At 41.0% G+C, this 15150-nt stretch overlaps 1 protein-coding gene across 4 annotated transcripts in view; it reads left to right on the forward strand.

The window, feature by feature from the left end:
* Window positions 1-15150, forward strand: part of RBFOX1 (RNA binding fox-1 homolog 1) — a 332921-nt gene that overhangs the window by 291583 nt on the left and 26188 nt on the right. For 2 of the 4 annotated variants that reach the window (XM_021698134.1, XM_021698135.1), the window contains exons 10-11: window positions 1294-1336; window positions 6154-6218. In XM_021698134.1, the coding sequence (XP_021553809.1) occupies window positions 1294-1336; window positions 6154-6218 (108 nt within the window). The remainder of the gene's footprint in view (window positions 1-1293; window positions 1337-6153; window positions 6219-15150) is intronic. The other 2 variants (XM_021698136.1, XM_044915066.1) reach the window with 1 other exon arrangement.

The following is a 15150-nucleotide window of genomic DNA, read 5'->3' on the forward strand; positions in this document are numbered from 1 at the left end:
TCTTTACTGCCTTCCCTCCTCCCCTCAGCACTGGAGGGGAGGAATTGCCTCCACCCGTTAGCTCCACTTTTGTTTTCAGAGGGGGACACTTTTCCTCAGAAAAGAGATGAAATGATTTGTCCAGAAATGTTCATTGACATTGGGGTCTGAGCCCATGTGATCTGGCTTCAGAGTTCAGTGCTTAAGCCCAGAGCCAACAGAGTAACGTCCTTGCCCTCATTGAGCCAAACTCTGAGAAATGCAGTGAAAGGAAAAGGAGGAAGATGAGAAATAAGAGGATAATGAGGAGGATAATGGGGTAGGAGGGTCATGGAGAACAGTATCTCTACTTGAAACTTTCCAATAAGCAATGGGAATGAGAGAGAGAAGAGACTAGAATGTTGACACGCATAGTCCACAGGCTTAAATTTACTAAATCTAAGGCCAAGTAAAGGTTAAGATACACACACACACACACATATTTATGAGGCAGGTCCCATAATCTCTTACAGCATTCCACCACATCGATGTCTGCCCTAGAACTGGAAAATTTCACTTTAAACTAGAACCAGTCACATGAAAGATTAAGCTTGCCCACAAAAAAACTCCCACATCTAAAAATTGCATCCCAGTCTGTCCGAGGGGTTCTACTTGAGATCTTGTTGGCGTTGGACTTGAATGAGGTTGTGACATATCCTTGATACATACATTATTGGCAACTTCTCTAGACACATGCATGCACACATAATTTTTCCAGTCATATATATTAAAAGTAGCTTTGGTAGCTTCAACGTGATTCATTAATTCACAAAATTCAATTGCACTCTCTGTTGTTATGTGATATTAGATTTTTAAAATAAAGGCATTGATACAGTTATGGTTGCTCTGTATTGTCATCTTAACTGCCTCAATAATTAGGCATCAAAGCTAAATCCTCAGGTTTTCCAGAGAATTCTAATCATGAGATAAAGAGAGAAATTTGAAGTAGTTAACTTCAACTGTTGTGTTATGCTTAGAAGGATAAGAAGCCATGAAAGTATCCTTTTTTCTTCTCTAAAAATAAACACAGGTTATGGCACAAATACAATCAGTAGGGTTTGATCCCCACCTGCACCTTCTTGATACACTGGGTTACAGAGCTCGGCAGCTAAAACCTCCTTCTTTTGGTTTGATGGGTCATTCTCAGAAGGCCTTAGTGAAGTAAGAGAAGCAAACTTGTAAATGAATTGCTCTGGAATTTCTGTCTGACTTATGCATTTTCTTTTATTTATTTCATTTTTGCATTGAAAACATTACATTTCTGTTTCCTTATAGAGTAGTGTATCAAGAGCCTGTGTATGGCAATAAATTGCTGCAGGTATGAAATCCTGACTGGTGGAAAAACTCATCACTATGATTGTGGGTTTGCTGTGAAATCCTACTAACAAGACAATTCTGGGGAGGGGAGATGTTCTCTAACATAGAAGGAGGAAAGACTTAACTGAATTTTCCAGTTTCGATGTGAATGCTTCTAGAATAGAGATGCACATCCTCAGATTTCCCCTGTTCGCTAGATCATGAGTGTATCAAAATGGAGATCTGACTTGGCTATAAATTTCCTGGCTTAAAATGCATCTACACCCAATTAATATAAATTCAGTGAAAAGACTTGCAAGGTTTCATTGTATCAACTGTCTGGGTAACTTTGTAGTAGGTTCCTGGAGTCAACTGGAATGGTTAAGCAAAAAACTTATTCATCCAGCATTGAGGGTCAGCACAGCTAACGTAACTTTACCTGGTTTCATTGTAGCTTCTTATAAATTTATTTCACACCTATTGCTATAGCTTTCAACCCTATTACTGACTGAGGAAGCAACCCCCAAATGAACCAATTTGTAGGAAGAAAAAAGAGCAACACATCCATTGGAGTGTAGCTGGCCGAGTCTCCCAATATGGTCTATAACCAACATTAAAACTGTCAAATAAAATGAAAGAAGAATGTAAAACTAAGGATGATCAGTGGGAGTTTTATTACATGGATTTCCCTGTAACATGCAATTCCCATTTTTGTTCTGTATTAAGTCAATTAAGAAAGTATATTCTTTTTTAACCATGAGAATTAATCAAGTTTTAATGAGAAATCTAGTACAAAAGGGGGGTACTTGGATCTAGGAGAGAACAAAATAATTTAAATTCCTGAGATCAACTTTTATTTTTACGTTTCAGGAAAAGTGATTTTCAATTGCCACAATTCAAAAACAGCTGAATGTATGATGCAGATAAATTAGGGAGCAATTACTTATGTTTAAGTGTTTCATTTTGCAAATGTTCTTATAAATGTTTTAGTAAAAATAAATAAATACACACACACACACACACCAGTATATACCAATCCACCTTGTAGATTGCACAAAATGAGATCCTTGGGTATTCTTAGAAATGGGGAGGCTTCTGTCTAGGATTAAGCCCTTTGCTACTTTATACAGTTAAGCTGAAGAGAAAATACACATACACACACACACACACACACACACACAGACTTTACAGCACTACCCATCCCCATGTCTCCACCAGGACACAAACATTTCACCTCTCTTCCTACGTCATTTGGATACTAGAACATCATTTTCCAAAAGTATGCTCTAAACTAAAAAATGTGATTTCTTTTGTCAAATGACTCTGAGATGCACTAAGGATTTACAGTGCTCATCAATATTGTTTTAGAAAGTTCCACAGATGGAGTAGCCAGTTTCGTTTTGTTTAATATGGCATTTCCCAAACCCGTTTGGTCATGGAAAGGTTTCTTTTCCTCTATTAGTATTCCACAAAGTACGGTTTTGAAAATGCTTTGTTGGAATACCATTAGAGGTTCTCAATCAGTAACTCACCCCAACCTCCAGAGGTCTCGCTAGCAAAGGAAATGTTTCTGACAATATGAGTCAGGATCTTTGTGGCCACTTCTGGTGATGGTGGCAGAGGTGGGAGGGAGAATTCATAATGGCCATTTAAAATTTATATTTTATATAAGGCCTCATTTATAGCTTGCTGCCCAATACGTGAAAAATGAGTATAGTTTATGAGTAGGAAGCAGAGAACCATGTTGTGCTTGCCATTTGGTCTGGTAGTGGGAAAAATCTAATTGTTAAGGATGCATTTTTGTCCTAAGCTCAGGAAGACTGGTTTCAACATGAACATGGTTTGGTGCCAGCAAATGGAAGTGAGCGCTCCTTTTTCAGACATTAGCACAGAACCTTGCAGAAGCTCTGGCTATGCTCAGCGAGCTGCAAAATATGGAGCAATAAAATTGATTAGAGTCACCTGTTAGAAAGGCAAATTAAAGCAATTTGGTTTTTTTTATCATTTTACAGTGTATGCACACATACACAGAGTTAATACACAACTCTGTTATTCCCCTAATGTGGATTTCATACAAAAGAAAAATAGCAAAAGAAGACAATGCAGTATATAGACATGGTGGTATCAAGCCCCCTGAGCCTTTTCTTTTTCTGCTTATTACCTATTTGAGGGATCACTTAGACCTGGACTGTCCAGTACTGAAGCCACCAGCCCCATGTGGCCCTTGACGTGTAAAGTCAAATTAACTCAAATTAAACAAATTAAAAACTGCAGTTTGTTTTACCAGCCAACATTTCAAGTGTTCAATAGTCACTTAGGACCAGTGACAACTGTATTAGACAGCTCAGAGGCAGAACATTGCTATCATCACCAACAGACCTACTGGACAGGAAGGAGACCCCCTGCTCAAGGTCAAAATCTCTCCACTGGCTCCACAGACTTTGGCAAACTATGACCTTGAGTCTTAAATAGGAAATGCTGGTAAACAGATTCCTAAATATCCAAGACCAGGATATTGTCAGAGCATTGACCATTTTTGCCTGTCTCGCATAGAAGCACACACTTATTTTGTCTAAATGGGCAAGTCACGTGAAAATAATGGAGAGGATGTGTCCTTCCCAAGGCATCATAGACAAGCACATCTGCTGTGCAGAAGGATCCCGGTTGCACACACATCCATTTTATGTTCATACGATAAATATCAACTGGCAGTCGGTGAGGCTCATTTTCGTTATCTGCTATTTGCACTACAGCTGTCCTTTGCACTTATCAAACTGGCTACCCATTTTCACTGATGGAAACAATCATGGAAGCTGGGGACACATACTGAGTTCAAACCTAGAGGGTATGCACGGGGTGGGGGGGGGTTGCTAGAAATCTTTTCTGGGGCCAAATTCAGTCACCAAATTATGATTGATTTACCTGGCCCTTGATACAAATACCTTTGCAATGGCTTTTACTTTTTATTCCGGGAGAGAAAAATACACACACACACACACACACACACACTTTCTCCATCCAAGCTTTCAGCTAATGGCAGTTAGTGCCTTCTAGCAATCAACGAGCCAGCTCCAGCCCCTCCGTGCCTCATTGTTTAATATACACACCTGCACACCTGTGCCTTTCTGGACGCATCATGAAAGCCAAGGAGATGGACAAGCAGATAAAAAGAATGACTCCAGAAATCTGGTGACCTGATTTCCCCCCAGCCCATCATTCTGTATCTTGAGCTTGGTGCTGGTGTGACAACTGCTTGGGTTTTACAGCTCCTCAGCACATTTAATGAGTTTCCCTGTTCCTAATTAGAGAATATGGTGTTTGGAACACCAGGTGGTGTCTGGCTAAGACCTTTTTTTTTTAATTTCCACATTATTTTTCAAGGGAGACGTGTGTGTGTATGTGTGTGTGTAAAATACTGGCTCTAAATGCTTGGGGATTATCTTTCAGGATGTCTTGGATTGTGCCCTCTCCAGGGCTGACCCAAAGGACACATTTCTTTAAGGACAGACTAGATTTTTGAGTTGCTATGTAAGTCGTGGCAGATGTATGCTGAAAGTTAGAAGATGGTAGAAATAAATTATTGAGACCACTTTGTCCACATTTCAGAAGATGCTCTTTCCAGCATCTGTCTCCTTGTCTTACCACTTGGTTGTCCCCTACACACGAAGCTAAGTGTAACATACCCCTCACTCCTGATTTTGTTGTTAGATCCCCTCTGACACACGAGTACCTTGACGGTTGGGGGTCCTCGAACACATCAGTCTGTTCAGAGTTGCCCCTTTATGGTGAGGGTAAGAACTGTTGCCTCAGAGAATTATGGGACTGTGAATTCTAATTAGAACCTGAGTGTTCCCTGTGTTATCGGTAGAGACTGGATCCTGTTTGTTAATTGTGCTGAGAGCACTCGACAGTGGTTGATGTATCGCTGTGGTCTGCTGAGCAAGAAGCTCAGTTATTTTCACAGTTTGATAATCAATGCTCCATGAACACAATTCCTTTCGAATATGACCATTTGCTTGTCCTCTGCTTAACTGAACAATTGCAATAACTGCTACATGCAACTAAATGTTCATTATTTTTTTCGGGTTTTTCTCTCTCTTAATTATTTTATTTACAAATTGGAAAGTTTTATCATATTTTCCACACCAAACAAATTCCCTATCTGAACAGTGTGATATCTTTAGCGGAAAAGACAATTTTTAACAAGTGTTCACCATTTCCATTTTTCTAAATACTTATGCAACACTTAGAAAGCTAAACACAGTCTTCTTTAATTGCTTCAGTGGTTGAACAGCTCCATAGGCAAGAGATGACTAATAAACTTTCAATCAAAGCGTTATCTTATTTTTTTTTTATAAATATCAATGTAAGGCAGGAGGGCATTAGCTCAATCTACGTTGGATTTTTAAGGAAGTAATACGAGGAGAGTTTGAATAAGCCGTAAGTTAGTAGCTGATAAGTAAAGGTAAAGCATAATCCTTTTTGAAAATCTGGAAAGTTCAGCCAAGTACACAGAGTGTTTAGAGAATCCCCCGTAATCCTCCCCACCCCAACACAGTCACCATTAACCGTCTAGGTACATCTCTTTAGAAGGGTGTCTGGGCTCTTCCTTTGGGAAATGCTTACAACCGCTAACCTTTAACAACCAGCTGGGGTCGGTATCCAAGCCCCTGTCTCTCCAGTGTGTTTTGTACTTCTGCTCTGGTACTAAGCTTTCATTAACCTCCGCATTAGACTGGTAGATGTGGGTTACTGCTGTTCGGCTGTGGCCTCACAGTCGCAGCGCCCCTGAGTCGGCCTCCTGTGCATTCCTAAGTCAGATTTCTCCTTGCATTTTAGGGTGGTTATGCTGCATACCGCTACGCCCAGCCAACCCCTGCCACTGCCACTGCCTACAGTGACAGGTAAGAGTGCCCCTCCTCCTGCTTGACAGCTACCTGGAGATGGACTTAGCTGGTGGGAGACGAGATTCTCGTCTGGTTCTGGTGCGCATGCATGACTGCTGGGGAGGCAGCACCCAAAAATCAGGTCCCACGGTGAAGGTAAACAGCGTCACATAGAGAGAGGATGAACCATCAAGCCTAGAACAGCCTAAACTCTCGCCCTCTCCGCTAAAACCCGAAATGCTACGTTTTGTGCCAGTGGAGTTGCTTTTCAGATCTTTCTAAATCCCTACAACAGTGCACCTTGCATGCACACACATACGGTCCCTCTACAGCCTTCCCACGGGCTTCTGTGCAAGCAGCAGCCCTGGTCTCCTCTAACTCACCGGAAGAACACCAGAAGGTGATCGTGCAGGTTTTCCTCCAATTTAATCACCCCGCTTCCCCCCCAGCTTTTTTTTTTTTTTTGCAACTTTTTTCACCCCGTAAAGCATTCCCTCCGTTGCTTTTTTTTTTTTTTTTTTTTAATGCAACACAAAGGCATGGGGGAGATGTACCTGGCGTTCCTAAGGAGACTCACTCTTTTCGGCAGTGCCCCGAGTCCGATCCTACTAAGATAAGCCAGCGTGTATTTGTAATGCGCACCACATGTTGAGACTGGCAGTGGAAGGGGGACAGAGAGGGTCTAAGAAATGCAGAAGTCAGAATGGATGGCGGGGGTGGGCGTGGGGGGTGGAGGAGCTCCATTACCCATGGCCCAGGCTTGACAGACGACTCGGTTTCTGAAATGACAAGCCACGGCTATTTTCGTGTAGGTGCCTGGAAAAAAAAAGCAAAAAACAAAGTGTGCATTTCCATATTTGAATGCAACCCGTTGGCTCTGTTTTCTGAGGACATAAATGTGAATGTTCAGATGCTCTGCATGCACAAATGTCATCGAGGGTGCTTATTTTTGGTAATGACTCCTTTAATTTAAAAATACGTCTCATGGATAAAACAGTGATGGTAACAATTTGCATGTGTGGCTGAGGCATGCTGGGTCAGACAGGTAAGCAGGCGATGTACTTGACCTCTGAATGGGAAGTGTCAGCAGCCACTGGTGCTCCTTCCTACCTGGCCTGTTGTGACTTAGTTCCTCTCTCGGTTTGCTGCCGTGTGCTTTCTCTGCGGCTCCATTCCATTTCCCACAAGGTGTGTCGTTAGCTCAATGTAGCTGCAGATTTCTTCCAAGGTAGAAGAAAGCAAAATCAACTCCTGAACCCTAAATGCTGCACTTTGAAAACCCCATGCATACACTTTTAACAAATGGCTCTTTGGCGAGATAGAAGTGAGGTCTGCTATCTGGTTGTATGTAGGTATTATTACTGTTTTCTTATAAACAGCCCTAACGAGTTCTCAGGGCCGGAGGGCGCCTCCAAAGAAATCCAAACAACTGTTAAGATGCAGTTCTAAATACATAAATTATCCAGTTACCCAATATCCTCTTGCCAAGATGCAAAACGTGTTTTTATGTACATTACTATCTTCAGCACACTTTGACACCAGCTTAGGAAACTAGAGAGGGTCAATAAAGCTCATAAAACTGATCGCAATCTTGAAATCCTGGAGCTCATTCTACAAATGAAAAGTCTTAATGCTATTAAACTCTGCACACTGAAGATTCACAAAGTATCAATTGTAATGTGGTTCATCTACAACCCTTAATTATTTTTATGAAAATATCTCTAGATGCTGAATTCTCAAACACCCACTTTGTATATAATTATAATCACAGTAACTTTAGCCTGCTGTATAATTATAAGAATCTTAAATGGATTTATTTCTTTGGATTTTTATCTTGCTTCTCAGTATAAGTGCATCTTCCCCCAAGTTGGAAAAAAGGTTAATTATAAAGATATAATTTAAATTGCTTTCTTCAATAAGACCCATCTAGACACTTTTAAAAAATAAACAATATTTAATACTATTCTTAAATAGAATTACTTGAGAATCTGGCCATCTCTATTGGCATTCATTTGAAAATTAAGTTAAAGTGTTGCTGTATTGGGGGGGCACCCAATGCAAATTTGTGTATAAAATCTGGTATTTTAACAGTATTGAGATTTCTCATTGGCAACGTGTCCTACTGAAAATTGCCCTCAGTCTTGGTAAATCTTGAATGACTCTACAATTCCCACGTTGGTATAATCATTTCCGTGGAAGAAACCAAGTAAATATACTGTTGTCCACGTAATTGGCCTCTTGCTGTTCATGAAAGAAATTTGTACATTGGGTCTTCTTGGTTGCTGTGGAAATTGATTACCAGCCCTCTTTAACTTTATTATAAGCAAGACACTTGCCACATATGGGATTATTGCATTGAGGTAAATGCAGTGATAGGCAAATTACCAGAAAACAATCTTTAAAATGATATTTCTGGTTCGATTTATAAAGCATATTTATGACATGGTGGTACTTCCTTATATTTCCAGTAAGCAGGTGAAGAGAAGGAAGACCCTTCCCTTTGATAGAAGACACATATTTGGGGAAAATATGAAATTATCAGAATAGCTTTTGAATCTAGGTGAAAGATGCCAAGTTTCTAGAATTTATCTCAGAGCAGTTGTATAATAATTTATTTTTACATGATCGCAGCTTAGTATCAGCAGTGATAGATTCTTGGTTCCTCTCGTCTAGAAGACAGGCAGGATGACAAAGAGAAAAAACTTCTTAACCTAAAAAAACTCCTTCAGAATAGGAAGCAAAATCAGCAGGAATTGAGAGCGTTTGGGTAACGCTCACTGGTTGTCAACAGGATGAAAAGAGAAACCGCAACTAACTTTACTTGTAATCATGAGATTCGCTCATCAGGCCTATGGAAAGCAGAAGAAGCTTGGTGTCCCCACTCGGTAGAATTTTTCCTTTTATCAGCACAAATTAAGCCCTCATCAAATTAAAGATTCAGGGACCTTTGGAAAATATTGAACTCCAGTAACCTCAGGACTTTCCAGAAGGTCCTTGATGGGCACCTTGCAACTCCCTCCCCAACATCTCCTTGGTTAAATGATCACATGCTGATTATCTGGGAGCACCCTGAGAGTTTTTGAATGCTGACCTCCAGAATGAAGACCATCTGGTGTGGGCAGAGATTTCCCCAAAAGAAAGAGACCTGCCTGGACTAGGTAATTTGATAGTCTCACTGACAGATTTAATGGGAATAGGCAGATATCTCTCCTTGGCATTTAGGAAATGTGTGGTAAGCACTTGACTTCACCAAATCTTCATTTTTAATCTCACTCTGTTGGAGGGAAAGCCAACTGTCCAAACTCTCAGAGGGGATGGTTTTCTGAGCTTGAACCAATCAAAGCATGGCAGTGGGGCCGACGGTCATCTGGTCATTGCATGCCACTTGGTGTTGCTGATGTGTCCGTGATGCGTTCTGGATTCGACAGGTCCACCATCACATTAGCTCGATGAATGGCTTGCTTGAATTAAGCCTGGGGCAGGCTTTTCTTTATGGATTGGCTCTTGGTTTCATTGTGTTTTATGACTTGGTTGTGGATGCATCTGTGAGCAGCTGAACCAGGAGGTAGGGTGGGAGGGGATATTCCCTGTTCAGTGACTTGTGCCACAAATATCTGGGGGTATATGTATGATGTGTATATAGCTTTGATGAAAATGTTCTCTCTCCAGAAAGGCAGATATTTGTCATGCTTGTCCTGCTTGCTCAACATTCTAACATCTCCTAACAACCAGTGCATGAGAATGTCCCCCATGTTAGGGCAGAGGGGAAACAGATTCCAGCAGCTAGAGAAGAAAGTAATACAGGGTGGTTCACTTGGAAATTTCATAATGATCCCATTGCACTAACAGTTACCAGGGCCATTTCTTCTTTCACATAAAACATGCATTTCCTTTAAAGATCCCCCAAAGTCAGGAGCTTTGACCATACAGTCATAGCCCAGCTGCACACGTGCCCCTAGACTGAGCAAAAGAGACAACAAGCAACAAGGTTTTGTTTGTTTTTCTACCTTTCTTGTTCATTTGTTTTTTGAGACCTTAAAGTTTCATTGGAAACATAGTATTAGACTGTATCATATAAAATTGCTATTTTTGTGTGACAAAATGGTAGAATATTGGCAGTTTCATAGACGAACTTAATAGAAACCCAGTGACAATGCCCTAGTATCAATTATCTTGCTCTCTGCGTTTGGAATATATATACATACTCAAATGTATGTGTGTATGTTGTGTGTCTATGTATACATAGACATATGCTAAAACACACACACACATACACCTGTGCCTTAGGCCCTCACAAAGGACTCATGAGAGTATCTAGGTAAATCTTAATACAAGGAGGAGAGGACTTGTCAAATTCAGTATCATAGGCCACATGCTAGAACATTTTTTAAATGTGACAGTCATAACCTATGAATAAAAGCTTCCATTCACAGAGAAATGGATTAGTAGTTATTTCTTAAAACTCAGGAGGCAGAAGTAGGCCTGTGTCTGAGGTCATGGAGAATTTGGTCTACTCCTATTTAAATTTATATAGGTGATAGAGAGAGAAACATACATACGTACATACGCAGACGGGTGAATGAAGAGATGGATGTGTGTGTGGATGAATGGGAAGAGAGAGAGAGCAAAAGAACCGAAAGAGGGGGCGCCTGGGCGGCTCAGTGGTTGGGCGACTGCCTTCGGCTCAGGTCGTGACCCTGGGGTCCCGGGATCGAGTCCCGCATCGGGCTCCCTGCTCGGCGGGGAGTCTGCTTCTCCCTCTGACCCTCCCCCCTCTCGTGTGCTCTCTCTCATTCTCTCTCTCAAATAAATAAAATCTTAAAAAAAAAAGAAAAGAACAGAAAGAGGGAAGGAGGAAGGGAGGAAGGAAGGAGGAAGACAGACGTATGGACAGATAGGGAAAGAACTTCTCTCTACCTCCTCATAATATTTTCATCATAAGCGTAACTACAGGATATAGAACTAAATTATTATATAAAATCTTAGTTTGATCCAAACTGAAAAAAGTAAAAGAATTTGCATGGATTTCCATTTAGTGAAGATACGCCCTATCTATTTTAAGACTTTTTACTTCCTGGATTCAGATTAAATACTAGAGAAATGTCGGGGCGCCTGGGTGGCTCAGTTGGTTAAGCGACTGCCTTCAGCTCAGGTCATGATCCTGGAGTCCCGGGATCGAGTCCCGCATCGGGCTCCCTGCTCGGCAGGGAGTCTGCTTCTCCCTCTTACCCTCCCCCCTCTCATGTGCTCTCTCTCTCTCAAATAAATAAATAAAATCTTAAAAAAAAAAGAAAAAACCAAAAGAGGGGGCGCCTGGGTGGCTCAGTCGGTTGGGCGACTGCCTTCGGCTCAGGTCGTGATCCTGGAGTCCCGGGATCGAGTCCCGCATCGGGCTCCCTGCTCGGCAGGGAGTCTGCTTCTCCCTCTGACTCTCTCCCTCTCATGTGCTCTCTCTCATTCTCTCTCTCTCAAATAAATAAATCTTAAAAAAAAAGAAAAAAGAACAGAAAGAGGGAAGGAGGAAGGGAGGAGGTAAGGGAGAGAGGGAAGGAGGAAGGGAGGAAGGAAGGAGGAAGACAGACGTATGGACAGATAGGGAAAGAACATCTCTCTACCTTCTCATAATATTTTCATCATAAGCGTAACTACAGGATATAGAACTAAGTTATTATATAAAATCTTAGTTTGATCCAAACTGAAAAAGTAAAAGAATTTGCATGGATTTCCATTTAGTGAAGATACACCCTATCTATTTTAAGACTTTTTACTTCCTGGATTCAGATTAAATACTAGAGAAATGTCGGGGCGCCTGGGTGGCTCAGTTGGTTAAGCGTCTGCCTTCGGCTCAGGTCAGGATCCCAGGGTCCTGGGATCGGGCCCCGCATCGGGCTCCCTGCTCGCCTGGGGGCCTGCTTCTCCTTCTCCTCCCCTCTTGTGCTCTCTCTAGCTATCTCTGTCACTATCTCTCTCTCTCTCAAATAAATAAATAAAATCTTTAAAAAAAAATACTAGAGAAATGTCATCATTAAAGGAAGGCTAGTAATTGCATTTCAAATGATGTAGCATTTTATTTGGAATTCTTTTTTTTTTTTTAAAGATTTATTTATTTATTTGAGAGAACGAGAATGAGAGAATGAGAGAGAGAGAGAGTACATGAGAGGGGGGAGGGTTAGAGGGAGAAGCAGGCTCCTCGCCGAGCAGGGAGCCCGATGCGGGACTCGATCCCGGGACTCCAGGATCATGACCTGAGCCGAAGGCAGTCGCTCAACCAACTGAGCCACCCAGGCGCCCTTATTTGGAATTCTTATCACATGATATAGACTAAAAATTAAGGGCTTGTTGTGAGCATCCTGAATGGAACATTTAATTTACTGTTGGAGGGGTTTTTTTAAAAGGTTTTTTGGTTCTTGGTGTGTTTTTGGGGGGGGGGTTTGGTTTGTGGGTTTTTTTTTCTTTTTTCTTTTTTTTGGTAGAAAGGTTAATTTTAAAAATATTGCTGTACTTCAGGGGCTTAACGATTTTACTTGTTCTTGCTGTGCCATAGAATATAGAAAGCTTTATCTGTGGATAATGCAGATCCCTTAATGAGGGTGGACAATGCAAAGGAGACAGACAAAGGAGAGAAATGTCATTGTTTTCCCAGCCCTGCTATCTGAACCCAGTTCAATAGGAGTTGAAACTGTTTCTGGTTAAGAATCCACAGCAAGCCCCATCATTCTTTGTGATGGGTGCAGGGAGAGATCTCGAGATCTTATCCTGGGGCTTTGTTTAAAGCACCGTCTCCCAAGGCCAGTTGGAGACCTGGTGACTGCTGCTGATGACATATTTACTGGGTCGCTGGGACAGGAGAAGGCCAGGGACAACGTAATGTGAGCGAGGTTTTTAGTTTTTTAGCCCCCTGGTCCTGGGAGGGGTCAGGCTTTAGCCAGGTGTTTTCCTCAGATGCCATTACAAAGAGCTTTTCTTTTAGGAAATGATGAGGACAGCGAATGGCAGCTTTGTTTTGCTTTCTTTTTTCTTTCTTTCTTTTTTTTTTTTTTAAAGTAGTCTCCACGCCCAGCATGGAGCTCAACGCGGGGCTTGAACTCACAATCCTGAGATCAAGACCTGAGCTGAGATCAAGACTTGGACGCTTAACTGACTGAGCCATCCAGTCGCCGCTGTTGTTTATTTTTTGTTTTTTTTCTTTTTTCATTCACTTTTGGTTTTAGTGTTTCTATTTGGCAAAAAAAAAAAAAAAAGCTGGCAACTCTATAGTAGCTCCCCTATTGTCTTTCATGTACATTTTCAATTATTTTCTCTGAGAAATCCACTGTTGAAAAATAGAGCGAGTGCATTATAAACCTCGGTGAGGCCGAGGGTGGTTCTCAGATGAATAAGGAACTGAGGGCTCAGTTTATGGAGGCTCAGAGGGGACAGAAGTGTATCCCGTGGCATCTCTCAGCTGAGACAAGGATCCAGGGTCAGAAGGAAACTGGTTTGGATTCAGATTCTCACCTCTTGAGTCAAATCACAGCAGAACAGTAGTTACTTCTCTGTACCTTTGTTGACACTGCCTTCTTAAAGTTGTTCTTGATTTCAGCTCTTTATCTTATCTGCTACTTTCACATACCCTGATGAGTTCTCCCGGGTTCTGCAATTTAAGAAAAGACACTCTGTCAACTTGTAATATAAATGTAGCAGAAATGAGTCACTAATGCCTTTATTTATATCCTATACCCCAGTGCCTAAAAAGCACGTCCAACTTTTTAAATTAGAACACCAGGTTGGAAAATATATATATGTATGTATATATAAAAGTATATATACTTAGTATATATATAGTATATAGTATACTCTTATATATAGTATATAGTATACTCTTATTTTTATTTATATTCTTGTTCTTTTTGGTGTAAAGTTCACTTTCTTAACTGATTCATTTGTTGTTTTTTTTTTTTCTCCTTTCGGTGAGTCAGGGTCCCCTCAGGAGGAGAGACTGAAGCTAGTTATTCCAGGCAGCTTTAGAGTAACTAGAAAGAAACCTATATTGCCTGTGAGTTTCCCATTATAAGGCACACACACCAGACGAAAATAAATTTCTTCAGTAAAACTTGCAATATATAGGACAGTGCCCCTGTTAACATGTTCATTAGATGGAAATGGAGGACTTTATTATTTACATGATTTTACTAAGACTTCCTGAAGTTTGATGTAATTGGTGAGCAATCTTTGATTCAAATCATCCTCTATGACCATGACAACACAATTATGATCATCACAATATAACAACTGTGATGGGCACTGTGCTAAGCACTTTACAAACACCGTGCCATTGAGCTGTGAGTCACACTGGGGCTAGACGGTGGATATTGTTGCTCCATTTTCCAGATTGGGAAGGCAAGCTTGGTAGAGTTGAGTTTTTTGGCTCAGCCTGAAAGCTAGAGTCTGTGCCCTTAGTCATGAGGCTCTATTGCATCTTATTGGAGCAATCTTGAGAAGTAATTTCTTTGCATTCCATCACTTCATCTGTTAGGGGTGTACTGATTACACCTTACAGGGTGTTTTGGAAGTATTGAGCCAATGGCTGTGAAAGATTCGGCCCATGAAGGGCACTACATAAAGTGTTCTTGTTTTTATTTTCGTGTATTCCCATCAGAGCTTTAAATCTGGAGGGCAAGAATGAGCTTTGAGGAAACCAAAAATCTCTAGGTTATGTCAATTCCACCTGAATCTCTGAAATTCAGGGGTTTGAATCTGTTATTTCCTAAACAGATTCTGGAGTCATTCAAAGAGTTTAGGAAGAACAGTGACCAAATCTACTCAACTGCTGAGTATGGTGTGGACAAGCCTTTTAAAACTTAGTAGGAAGGATTCTGCGCGAATCTGATTCTTTTTAAACCAGTGAGTTCCATCAGTAATTTGATTTGTTTTGTTTTTGTTTGTTATGGACAAACTTACTTGGGGGAGG

The sequence above is a fragment of the Neomonachus schauinslandi genome, chromosome 5, assembly GCF_002201575.2.
Source record: "Neomonachus schauinslandi chromosome 5, ASM220157v2, whole genome shotgun sequence".
Lineage (NCBI taxonomy): Eukaryota > Metazoa > Chordata > Mammalia > Carnivora > Phocidae > Neomonachus > Neomonachus schauinslandi.